The sequence below is a fragment of the Euphorbia lathyris genome, chromosome 5, assembly GCF_963576675.1.
Source record: "Euphorbia lathyris chromosome 5, ddEupLath1.1, whole genome shotgun sequence".
Classification (NCBI taxonomy): Eukaryota; Viridiplantae; Streptophyta; class Magnoliopsida; order Malpighiales; family Euphorbiaceae; genus Euphorbia; species Euphorbia lathyris.
In genome coordinates this window covers 77,051,912-77,065,754 of record NC_088914.1, presented here as the reverse complement: position 1 = coordinate 77,065,754, position 13,843 = coordinate 77,051,912, and the positions used below count along the sequence as shown (strand labels likewise).

General features: G+C 32.8%; 1 protein-coding gene across 1 annotated transcript; it reads right to left on the bottom strand.

Annotated features, from left to right (window-relative positions):
• Positions 1-6,128: 6,128 nt before the first annotated feature.
• LOC136230620 (transcription factor HEC2-like) lies at positions 6,129-7,323 on the bottom strand. Its single transcript, XM_066019748.1, has one exon. It carries the CDS (start codon positions 7,061-7,063, stop codon positions 6,299-6,301), a length of 765 nt encoding a protein of 254 aa, XP_065875820.1. The 5' UTR covers positions 7,064-7,323; the 3' UTR covers positions 6,129-6,298.
• Positions 7,324-13,843: the final 6,520 nt, after the last annotated feature.

The window sequence follows — 13,843 nt, the reverse complement described above, 5'->3', positions numbered from 1 at the left end:
TCGAAAAACCAACAAATCCCAAACAGCAACACAACTGAGAAAAGCGCCAACAAACGCAGAGGAAGAAGGAATTGACCTCGTCTATGACCAGGAAGACTTCCAACGCAACGATTGCGATCGAACAAATCTATGACCTCATGAAATTTCGTACGGCAAACAATGAGAAACTGAAACTCGTAAAAACAATTGTCAAACTAGTAAGACGGAAGGAAACTTTCTCAAAGAAAGCACAAACATATTTTTTGAAATCTAGATGAAAAAAACCTTCCACATGTGAAATTAGAGACCTTTTATAAAGGGAGATAATCCCAAGTGTCGCCTAGAAACTTCTCCAAAAGACACGGACCGACACTTGGTAACTCTAGCAGCCATTAATGTCACGCCACAATTAATGATTAACAATATCATCATTATGGGTTTTCCCTCTCCTTTTTCAAAGAGACCTTTGCACTACCTAATGCACAGATGTCTCACACTTGAAACAAATGCTTCACTCGAACATAGTTGCACGCGTGGTTCATCGAAATCATCACGCACATGAGTTACTGCGCTAGACTTCGCGACGCTACGTCCAAAAAATGGTCCTCACCATATTCCGCATATGACTTTCCCATTTCGCCTGATGTTCATGTAGTGTGGATACCAACCTAGCTCATCATCACATCGCCCCGCGAACACGAGCGCGGACATAAACTCTTCCCTTATCAAGATCAATCATCTACCCACTCATCGGCAGCAACTCCACTAGCTTCCCACTCGGATACGTTAGGTAACCACATCGTAGTACGTGTCCGACAGCCACAAACACCCCACAGACGATGACTACGTCGGTCTCAAAATAGGGGGACTGTTTGATAAGGGATATTAGGCACAACCATATGGACCCATGGGCCACGGGCCAGCAACTACAAACCCAAGCAACAACCACAACCTAACAAAGCATACCCAACCATTCCCCGTAAAGGTACCTCTAGGATATTGAAGATCACCTCGAATTCCCACATCTCTATTATATTCTAATAAATGATAAACAAAATTTAGGGGCGAATATCTTATTATTTGGGTCAATTTTAAGTCTGAATGACATTGATATATTTATAATAATAAAAATTTATTCTCTATGTATATACCTAAAAAGAATTTGAGGCCCCTTTTAGAGATTGTTTGAATGATGATATTTGAAGGTATGTGAGAGTAAATGTAATTAACTAACTTTGTTTGTTTTGAGATGTAATTGAAGAGTATAGTAAGTGAGGGTAAGTGGGGTGAATTTTGACTAATTTTCCTTACAACCCAAATTGGAGGGGATTCATGGTTAGGATCTTTCTCTTCCAAAATTATCTTTTGTCTTCTATTTTATTTATACAAATGAAAGGATACTAAAGTAATTTTATATATACAATTACATTATCAAATCATGACTTACCTTATCTTCCATCCAAATACAATAAGTTATTTTATACACTCCACTTATTTTTTCTTATATTACCTTACTTTAATTACCCTCGATCCAAACAATGCTTAGCCTTGAACCCTAGAAAGTCGCACTTTTGATTTATACACAGGGCAGACCCTGCCTGCCTAAAGGAGGGAGAAGCTTAAAAGTAATATTTTTATAAAAAAATATAGGAATTAAATCTCAAAAGATGTAATGATAATTATCTTAAATCAAAACAATCACATTACACCTCTACGGTCCATGGCCCAAAAGTAATATTTTTATATAAAAAAAACATAAATGTTACGTATAGAGAATATTGATATATAATTATTTTGTATCTAGAAATGATCGTAAACAATGTCTTGTATCAGTAACCGAATATTTAATGTGAAATAATTTTTTTCATATGAAATTGTATGTTTTTATTGGTCCATTTATAAGTATAATAAAAAAATATATCATTTTCAAGCAATTTTTCTTTTTTCCTATTTTATTTTTTACTTGTCTTTATTTATTTATTTATTAAGACTTACCTTTTCTACTATGTTTAGGCCTCTAAAATCTCAAGATTAACCCTGATAAGTATATATGTGGATCAAAATCTCTAGAAGGGATTAATGTTTTATTCACAATATTAATTTGTGGGTAATCTAAGGGTAAAATACACCCATTGCCAGTGAACTTTCGTTATTTCTTTGACCATTAAATTTTAAAATATAACATAACATTTTTTTTTAACATTATGCCTACTAAACTTCAATCAATGCTTTAAAATGACTATTAACGGTCTAAAAATAAAATATTTCAAGAATTGATAATATACTAAGAAATTTTAATTCTTCAAAATTCACGTTTTAAAGTATTTAGGTGTTGTTTGGTAAGGAAAAATAAAGTGAATTTTTAGAGAGATAAAACTCTAAAAATTGTGATTTTGGAAAATAAAAGAATATGATTTCATGGTAAATGTCGTTCTAAACAATTTTAATTCTTGATCATTTCTATTTTGAGATCGTTAACGGTCAATTTGAGGCTTCTGATAAAGTTTAGTGGCCATAATGTTAGAACATATAAAGTTTAATGGTTTTTATGTTACATTTTAAAATTTAGTGGCATAACCTGAAAATAAGTAAACTTCAGTTGCATGGGTGTAATTTACCGGCTGATCTAAATCAATATGTTCTTTATGGAATTGTTAAGGGTATTGCATAATTGGATGAAGAATATTTGACAAAGAAAACACACTGGCCGCGGTAGGAAAAAATAGGTCATCTTGGAGTTGGTAAAATATAAAATTAAAAACTAAATTTCCAAGTCCTAAATATTATCAATATTAAATACTAAACACGTGACATGAAATATCTGTTTAATAAAAATTATTGGATTTAAAAGTACAAAAAAGTATATTAAAAGACTTAAATGATCAGTCTAATCAGAAGTGATAATACAAAAATGTTTTTAAGGTGTGAAAGTCATTTTTCATAAGATAAATGTTTTCTTCCAGAAGATTATTATAAGATAAATGTTAAAATCATGTTATTAATAGTGTCTAAAATTCAGATTCAAAAAAAAAAAAAAAGTGTCTCCCTTTCAAAAAAAGTGTTTAAAATGTAAATTATAATTCCAAATTAAATATTTTGATTTAATCTATTTTATTTAAATCTTGTATCATCAAAGAATTTTAAAATTATTTAATTTTAAGTGCTAAATCATAAATGGAGTTAAGTACCAACAATCCCTATAGTCAAAATTATACAAATTCAGTAGCTTTTTTTTAGAAAAATGTATTTATTTATTGAAGAAACTAGCTATTTATAATAATAATAATAATAATAATAAAAGTCAACTCAAAAGAAGGAACAGTCAGTTTTTAAATCAACCATAATTAACTCAATGGATATAATCAGCTGTAAAGCTTTTCCATTTTGTTTCTTTTTTTTCTTGTTTTTGTAAATATACTAATAAACAAATAAAAAGTTACATGGTACTTTTATATAATTGCCAGTGTTGGTAATAGATTCAATTTTATTGACCGCCATTATTAGTAGTAAAATTATATTATTTTAGATATTACAAATAAAATTGACATTAAGAATATTTTACACTTTAGTGTAAAAAATTATATAAGAATATTGATATTGTAGATTAATTTTAGTTATTATCTTATATATGGGTAAGCGATAAGACTAAAAGTGTTGGATTTTGATGTTATTAGATCAGACTATTACAGTATACATTACAATCGTGTATTTATTAGTTAGGCGGATCTGTTACAATCGTTCTTGAATATATTAACCATAATTAATTAATGAAAGTTTAGAGAAAAAATTTAAATGTAGTTTTGCATAAAATGCATGCATGGTACGTATTTGCATTAACAAACCTAACTTAAATTCTACTGTTTGCAACCAAGTGCAACTACAAGGAACCATTGTTTATTATGAACACATTATCCTAATTATCTTACAATGAAATGGCAGGAAGAGGTATGTGTTCTTTTCCGGACTGATCCTGAGATTTTACGTTCCCAGACGAATGAGATAAGGGATCTTTAATATATAAAAAAAAAATTATACTTAAAAGTTTAAAATAGAAATGTGGATGTATTTTAGACCTAAAATATCATATTATTTGGTTCCTTTGGGCCTTGGGTCCTGGACGGCGGCACTCCTGGTCTATGTCCAGGACCGGGCCTACTTTCCCTTAACTTTTTTCTGCATCCGTGACTGTTTGGTTTTATTTTTCCGAGTTAATTTTGTTGGGATTTTTGAGAAGAATACAGAAGAAAATAAGAAAATGGTCCTAACAATTTTATTCAATTTGTCAATGTTCTGCACAAAAATGAAAGATATAGATTTATGCCTTTTATAGGCTTATAATGCAACAAAGAAAGCAGATTTTTAAGGAACAATAAAATCCTCACTATTTATCCCACTAACAAATTAAAGACTCAGTAAACTAGACTTAGTCAAAAAAAACAAACTTTAAATCAAAGACTCAAAAAATCTCAACATTCCCTCCTGATTCAAAGTTTTTTTTTTTTTTTTACATATGATGTACTTCCCATCATCGTCTTCTAATCGGAGCACTTCTCCCCGTAAATTGCTTCTCGGTGCACTTCTCACCGTAAATGGTTTATGGGTGCACTTCCCACCCACCTTTAATTATTGGAGCACTTCTCTTCAATATTAAAATGCTAATTCTTCATCAACAATACGTGTCAAATTGACATTTTCTTCTGTAACTTTTTTTGCATTTGAAACGTTGAGGCTTCTGCTTGTGCCAACATTCTTTTTCTTCTTGATCATGCTTCTCACAATGACCATACTGAGAATTTTCAATTTTCAAGAAAATTCCCTCAAGCACTCCATGGTTGAGTTTTGCTTCAAATACTCACATATCCCTTAAAGATCACTGAGGCTCTGATACCAATTGTTGAGATTTTTGAGAAGAATACAGAAGAAAATAAGAAAATTGTGCTAACAATTTTATTCAATTTTTCAATGTTCTGCACAAAAATGAAAGATACAAATTTATGTCTTTTAAAGGCTTATAATGCAAGAGGGTGAGCCTCGCCGCAACGGTAAACGTTGTTGTCGTGTGACCAAGAGGTCACGGGTTCGAGTCTTAGGAGTGGCCTCTTGCCAAATAAATTAGAAATAGTTATTATTCAAACTGAGATCTAAATGTTTATCATTTTATTTTCCTCTTTCACCTCCAAGCAAAGCAGGTGATGTTTTCTTAATTTCAATTCACCTAACGATCAACAAACATTTTATATACGTAAAAAGCTAATGAAAGGAAAGTTCATATATCCTTGGTTGTAGCCATTTTCAAGAATGTCGCATCTGTTATATTAATTGCACCGTTTTGTTTTGCAGATGAAAACTGAACAATATTATGATTAAATAATGCTCTCATTTCACAAATTCTTCACCCCAAATCTAACCATTCCTTTCATTAATTAATCTTAGACAGGTTCTGAGTATATAACATAATTTGGTAATTGCTCTCTTAACAAGTCTATAGAATATAAACAAGAACTGTAAAGAGGAGAATATCAAACCTTACATATCAGTTTAAAATTTTTGGATCAAATAGCATAACAACTTCCTACACCAGGAATTCAAGAGTCCAAATCTTGATAGTTCATCAACGGATCCAGGATTCAATGACAGGGATGCTTGTGGTGGTCTCTCGGTTTACCAGAGCTGAAAGGATTTTTTTATTGTTGTTATTTTTGCATAAAAAAAATCAAAGCCCAGTACACAATATCCATTGAAATTTTAGGTTTTCTAGCCAACAGTGGGTGCTCAAGCCCCCTACCTCCCAAATTCGTCCCTAACTCCTTTGTAAATGGAATTTCAACATATGCAGCACGAGTCTGTGTTATGCAAGCTTCAAGTCTATAGGGCATTCGGACGCCGAGGTGTGTTTGAAGGTTAAAACTGAAAGTGGAAGCAATGAAGTTCCAATTTCCAACTCCAAGGAACAAGAATATGTGATAAAAAAGAGAGAGAGAGTTGAGGAACACATAAAGAAAAATTTAGTTTAAAGATTTGAACTTTAAACCTCTTGGTTGGTCTGGAAATACTGTATAACATAGCTAGATTTTATTATCGTCAACATGTAAGTAGACATTGAAGTTTTAATAAAAGAGGATGAAACTGAAAGAAAAAGATTCATTTTTTATTATTTTTAAGAACAAGGCATACATTAATCAAAAGTACCCTTTTAAGAAAATTACAAAATTAAACCAAAATTAACAAGATAACAACTGAATTAAGTTATAATTAATGTACAAACTTGAAACTAGAAAATTACTCCTCCAAACCTCTCTCTTTCTCTCAATCTCTAAATCTATGTAAGCATCTGCATTGAACCCAACATATGAGGAGGAGGCTGGCAATTCTTAGGCAAAGAAGAATACCCCAAATTGAGATTATTCTGCATTGTCAATCCAGAAAATGCAAAACCAGGCAATGGTAAAACTCTATTAGCCCCAGCTTGTTCAAGTGATTGCACTTGTTTCTTCAAGAACTTAACATAATGTATAGCTTCATCTAACATTGAAGCAGTATCCATTTTAGTACCTCCTGGTACTAATCTTTGAAGAATCCTAATCCTCTCACTAATTCTTTCTCTCCTATGCCTTGCTGCTACACTTTGTGGATCCTTAGATATCTTCACATTCCTCCTCTTCGGAGGCTTCACAGATTCGGGGTCTATATGAATCGGTTGCATAGCTGCAATTCGGAAGATCATCTCTCGAATAGCAGCAGTTGAGTTCTTCTTCTCCATTGAAGACAAGAAAGAGTTCGCATTTGAGAATTGAGGAGATGGATACTTGAATTTATGGGGTGTTAAGTGTTCTTGAGATGGGATGAATCTGAGATGGGATGAAGTGCTGTTGTGATAAATAGGAGGAGAATTAGAATTAGGATTAGGATTAGGATTTGGGAATTGGATTTCAGAATTGGTGGAATTAGAAGAATTAGAGGAAGTGTGAAAAGGGTCTAGGAAATCAGGAAGCTGCTTTTCCATTTGCATCATCATTGTCATCATGTCCAAGTGTTCAACTTCTGCTGCTGATGATGGTGATGATTTCATCATGTCAACATCCATGTTTTTTTTTTGGAAAAAAGAATTAAAATTTCTTTCTTTCCCCCAAGATTTCAGGAAAAGAACAGAAAGAAAGAAGAAGAGGGATGGAGGAGGAATGGGTGTGATAGAACTGATAGAGGAACAACAGAGGTATGGAGGAAGCTGAAGAGAGAAGAAGAAGAAAGAAGAGAGTTTTTTAGAAAAAAGAGATACAAAAGTGTGGCATATAGAGATGGAAACTGCAGGTTTATATCAGAAAACCCATCACCATTTCAGAATCATGGAACGCTTTATATAGCAACTTGTTTCTAATATTTTATTGCACACTACCGAATTTAGTCTCCACCTACAAAACAGTGTAATCTTAAATCTAATATTGGTCTGAAAACTGTAATTTCAAGTCTCATCAAGTTTGAAATAGCAAATCTTCTGTTAATAAAAAAAACTCTTTCTTCCGTTAATAAAACTTAAACATACATTATATTGTGAATTTTAGGTTGAAAATTACATTGTTTTACATGTCCAATTTAAATCTACTGTCGCGTAATAATCATACGACTAAATTTGTAATGTATTTATATTTTAGTCATGCTAAGTTAATAAAGATGAGAAGAATAAATTGCATCGCTTGGTAAATGTTAGTTGTAAGATTACAATATTTTATGGGTAGAGGTTAAATATATTCTCTACCAATAATTATGTGGTTAAATTTGTATATGTTGTGCGGATTTAACTAAAGATAAATAAATGAGAATCAAAAACACGAATTTACATGGTTCATCAACATTTTATTGGCTAGTCCACGGGTATAAGGAAAATAGCTTTTATTAGAAAGCAGAAAATCATATTATAAATTAGATTTACATAATAGAGTAGTTATAGTACTCAATCTAACCTAATCCGATTTGGAACCCACGATATCCCCAGCGAGGTCAGTTGCTTCCTGTTATAGTGTGTTATACTGATTTAAGATATTACGACAGCTATCAGTGTTTTTCTTTACATCAATTATCTCATGGAGTTGTATATAAAACGATTTCAATTGGTCGAATGTATTATTTTCGGATTACGGTAAAGTATCCTATAAGTTGACAGAGAAGAAGTGAGAGTGATTTACATTTATGATGAATTGATGAATTTTGATAGAGACGGGCCATTTTGTGGGGCTAACCCTAGAGATATGGAATAAGGACCGTTAGATCTTTTACCATATGCAGAAATCTTTACTAAAACTAGAAAAAATCAATGGTGATATAACAAGTTTCATGGATATAGGCCCACAATTTAGAAGGGTGAGATAAAAGAGTAGTCGTGCATGAATCCACTTTTGGACTTTCTTTTATTGCTTTCCTTTAATAAGTGCTTTTCATCTCTTTATATTGCAACTGTGCGAGTGCTATTCCTAAACAATTCCCTTTTTTTAAAAACATTTTCATTTTCTTCTCAAAATGAAACCCCACACTCACATGACATTTGTCAGAACATCAACCCTTCAAAATCACCCATCATTTATCAAATCAAATCTCTCCAAATTAACCAACCAATCAAATCTTTCAAAATTTACACAGCAGCAGGAACCTAATACATAATTTTCCAAAATGCTGAAAGAGAGCAGGATTGAAAAAGCAGCAATGGTTTGAGAAATAATGTAGCACTTTCTGTTCATGTTTTCAGCTATCCGTCTGGTCTGTCCAAACCCGCATCAGCTTATCTAGACTGTTTATACTATCTTTATTTCCAGAATTTGTGACAAATTTGATATAACTGATGGAATATTGGACCTATTTCGGTCGCTAAAATCGTAGGGATCCGTATGGCGTTTCTTTATCTTCCTCCAAGTAAGCCAGTCAAGAGGATTAGATCACTCTATCTACTAGGGCTGGGCACAGTTCGGTCCAAGTCGGGGATTCATGAATCTCCAATATTGGATTGAAATTCGGAGATTAATAAAAGGAAATCTCCAGGATTGGATTGAAAGAATAAATCTCCAGAATTGAATTGCCCCAAAATTTCAGTCCAGTCCAGTTCGGGGATTCGGAGATTCGGTTCCGGTCCAATCCAATATAATTTTTTGGTGATTCGGATAAATATCTAATAGTTTAAGTCCTAAAAAATAAATTAAAAATTTAATTTACAAGATAATAAAATATAAAATTTTATTATATCTTACATAACTTGAAATAAATGATATTTTTTTAGGAAGTAAACAACATTCATTAAAAGTTACAGTAGACAACAAGACTAAAAAAAGCCCACAAAATCAAAGTATTAAAAGTTACGGTAGACAACAAGGCTAAAAAAACCCACAAATTCAAAGTTACAAAATAACAAATCCATAAAAACAAACAACCTTTAATTCAAAAAAGACAACACTTCATTAGCAAAATCTCACTAATCATCATCCCAAATTGTAATTGAATCTTCTTAACACAACAAATTCCTTGTTTTCCAAAGCAAAGACAGTAAAAGCCAAACATCAACTTAAACATATAAAATTTACCATATTAGTGAATCAACAAATGTTAAATTAATTAGCTTTCACTTCAATAAAATTAATCAACACACTAGCAAAAAGTAAAAGGAAAAAAATATGCTTACCAAAGTGCATTTGATTCGGTTAAAAAAACCCTAGATATCCAATTGAAATATGGATAAAAGAGATGATGCCATTTCAGGATCAGAACTAATTTCTACAAATTAAATAACATTTATATAGTTAGTATTCATAAACATTTAATTAAAATAAAACTATGAAAGATAATTGCTAAGTAAAATATTACCTTCTTCAATAGCTTCCAGATCTTCAACTTTTTCTTCATGCTTGAAAGCTTGAGTTGAAGTTTTCAACCAATCTTAACAACAAATCAAAACCGCAGCTATAGCAGGAGTTAAAGAACTCCTAATTGATTTTCCATGAGAGGAAGCTTCTGTGAATTAATTAAGAACTATATCTAATACCCTAATATATAAAACTTCAAATATAACACAGAACATATATAACTTCAAATCTACATAATGTACACAACACAGAGTTTAGAAATTGAAATATAAAAGTTCAGAGTTTAGAAAACTTACCAGAGTTTAGATCGGTAAAAGGTGGAGGTGGCGGTGTGCAAGGTGGAGGTGGTGGCGGCGGCGTGCGAGGTGGTAGCAACGGTGTACGAGGTGGTAGCCGCGATGGAGTGCAGTAGCGGCGATGTAGGAGATAGAACCCTAGAAAAAAATCGAAGCTGAGAGAATGGGTAAAAGAAGCACGAAATTCTATTTTATAAAATGCTTAAAAATTTTAATATTTAAAACTTCTAATATTTGTTACTTAATTAAATGGTTAACAAGAAGTAGAATTGGTTCAGATGGTTAAGGCATTTAACAATGTTCCATTTGGTTAGGTGCTCGATGCTCCATGTCTACATTTTAGGTAAATATTTTTTATTTCATTTTATAAACGGGAATTAATCGGGATAATTTTTATGAATATATAAGTTATACCTTATTAATAAATTATAAATTTATATTATTGTAATTAGTTTACCAAACCTTACAAAATATATAACTATATATTATATAATATTTATCTTTATATAAAGTTAATGTATGAAATATAAATTTATTATTACTAAACTTTCGGTTATTTCAGTTCGGTCCAATCCAATCCAATCCGGTTATCGGTCCGGTCCTGGATAAATTTCGGTCCAGTTCTTTGACGAAAGTCAACGGTCCAATCCAGTTCGGTTCTCCAAAAAAAGTCAACGGTCCGGTCCAATTCCGGAGTTTTTTCCTCGGATATTCGGTCCGGTCCAGTATCTCCAGGATCCGCGCCCAGCCCTACTATCTACAATAACCACACACAGGGCCGGTCCTGACAATTTAGGGGCCCTAGGCAAAATAAGAAATAAGGGTCCCTTGAATAATAAAAAATTTATACATAACAAAATAGACCTTTTAATTTTTTTATCAATGGGATTTCGGAAAGAAACAGGCCCTCCTATATAGTTGTTTCACTATTTATATTAAAAAAAATTCAATTTCATATATACATATAAAGGCTAAAAAATATTTTCTAGGTCCCCTCCAGCCTTGGACCCTAGGCCGGCGCACCCTGGGCCTATGCTCAGGGCCGGCCCTGACCACACATAGGGGTTAGATATGAACTATATATACAGGAAATATAGTATCATACGTAATACCATCATATAGGCAACCATCACATTCATACACAAGACACACAATAATAAACAATACACAGATGATATTATTCATATATAAGCAGTGTTACATCCAAGAGATCCCATCCCATAATAGTAGGGGAGTGACTACTGGAGATGGTAGAATGGCGGTATATATAATGCGAAGTCCGGTGAGACAGGTCAAGATATTTGTTTAAGGGTTTGTTTAGGTTTGGGAGGAAAATTAGGGTTAAAAAACTTAAGCATAAACTGGTGCTGGGGTCACAGACTGCTGAATTTGGCACACTTTCCAAAGCAGATTAGGAGGTGATAGCGACTTGATCTCTGGACCAAGTGTGAAAGTACAGAAACAAGCTTATGATATTTACTTTTGGAGTTGTACTAGTTAAATTCTTAATTTCAAAATTGACTTTATATAGTCATGTACCTTTCGCCTCTTATCATGCCTTCAATCCTCTGTAATCCAGTCCAATCTCACAACTATATCTCTAGCAAACAAATTTCAAGTTGACCTCTTACATTACAATATATAAATATGTTAGAAAAAATTAAATTCTTATCTATGCTATGTCCATTTCATTAATAGGTGATAAATTTTGTAATTTTTCTAAAGCCATAGATCTCAAATATCCATTTCAGCATAATAGAGGAGATGTCGGTTATTCGGCGTAAGCATTAGGATACTTTAAGTTAGTACCAGTTTGCGGATCGAGGATTTCTGAATAGGGAGTTAATTTTAACCCAACATTAGAAAAAAAAAAAGTCATGCAATATCAAAAAGTAAAATCAAACTACATAAAATTTTAATTATATTGATAAATGTTAAAAAGTACTTATTACATATATTATATTATCGATAAATGTACCTATTTTTTTTTGCTAACGAAAGAGCTATCGATAGGTGGCAAATTTAGTCTTTGATACGAACTCTTTTATCACTTTCTTGTTGAGCTGGATTACTACCCGAGGAAGATGATTCAATTAGAATTTTCTTTGATTTGATAACAAATATGTCCATCTTTTTGTAGTTCTATAATTAAACAACAACAAACAATATGTTACAAACTTAAAGTAAATCAGAACTCTCAAATTAAAGTAAAGTCACCTAAATTAGCAAATATAAACCCCTAAATTAATTCCACAAATTAACCCTAAAACAAAATAAACCTAATTTAATTTAAAATAAAGAAAGTGAACCTACATGTATTGCCTGTGGCTGGCGACAACTCAGGGAGGAGTAGAGCCGATGGTCGGCCGGACTTTAGAAGAGGCAAAGAAAATGAAAAAATAAAGCTTCTTTCGAAGAAGAAGTTGTCAATGCAAAGTGTGCACACACTTTGCTACAAACACAGGGATTAGGACCCAATCCCAGTTTTTATATATATATATAATTTAGCCTCATTCCCAAAATGATGTGTTTTTTTAGGTTTATATATAAAGAGGGGGATCATCGAGAAGCCCGGAATCGGTTGATCCCAAACCATGGTGGAATTATGGGAGACCTAAGCAAAGTGCACCCTCTATAAAAGTGTAGTACAACCCTTGAGCCATGACGGAGAGCCTAAATGGAGAATGAGCATGAAATTCCCATGGCACGGGTCTGTGAGATAATGTATGCAGCGATGGCCTTGGGCCTCGGCAAGTTGTTGATGGTCAGGAGTGGATCCATTGAGCTTGGGATTGGTAATGGAGTTCTTGGGCGTGCAGCGGATAACACATGTTGGGAAGTGCGTCGTTTCTTCTCCTATGATAGACTTGGGGTCCAAATCTTTCCAAGAAATGGATAATGATGCAAGTATCCTAAAAGAGAAATCAAGACAAGAAGGAACTATGTCTCACACAGCGCGTGCCATCAGACACATGGCGTGTGAGACAAGAGTTGAATGAAGAATTATGGAAAAATAATCCACACAGTGTGTGGGCTGGCTTTTGAGCCCCTGGAACTCAATTTACTAATTCACACGGTGTGTGCCTGTTCTCACACGTTGTGTGACCTATTGGAGGGGAAGATTGGATCAAGGCTTCGACGAACCTGACAGCCGGAGAACTCAACCCACACGGCGTGTCACAACATCCACACATCGTGCGAGGTGACTTAGCTAGCAATAAGGATAAAGGGTCAAGGCTACCAGAATTGTTACTCTCTCTTATTTTATTATTTTTCCATTGTACTAAGTGATGTCTTGCCATTTAGACATATTAACCCTTAATTATTCCATTTAGCGACTTTATCTCATTCTACCCTTATCCTTTCTTTTATGTTTTAAAATCCTTGTTAAGGCATTTAAGTCTTTTACCTTTAAACTATGGAAGGTATTTAAACCCCACTGTTTGTAAGGATTGACAACTTTTATGAATCATTTTATCAAAAACTCCATTGAAACAAGGTTTTCATACTTTTAGGATTAACTCTTTCAAATTTAGCTTGAGAAGAAATTTCTTTATTGATTTACAATTAAAATCAACTTGTGGATTAATAATCTATATCAATTAGTAATTGAAATTCTACCAAAGTATTGATACTTTATATTATTTTTACTTTTTGTATTACAATGGTACTTTATTCTTATAACCCATGAAAAGTTTGACTCTTCAAATTGAGACAAATTAATTA

Coding starts and splice junctions, on each gene's coding strand:
- LOC136230620 (XM_066019748.1), bottom strand. CDS start 7,063: ATGGATGTTGACATGATGAAATCATCACCATCATCAGCAGCAGAAGTT.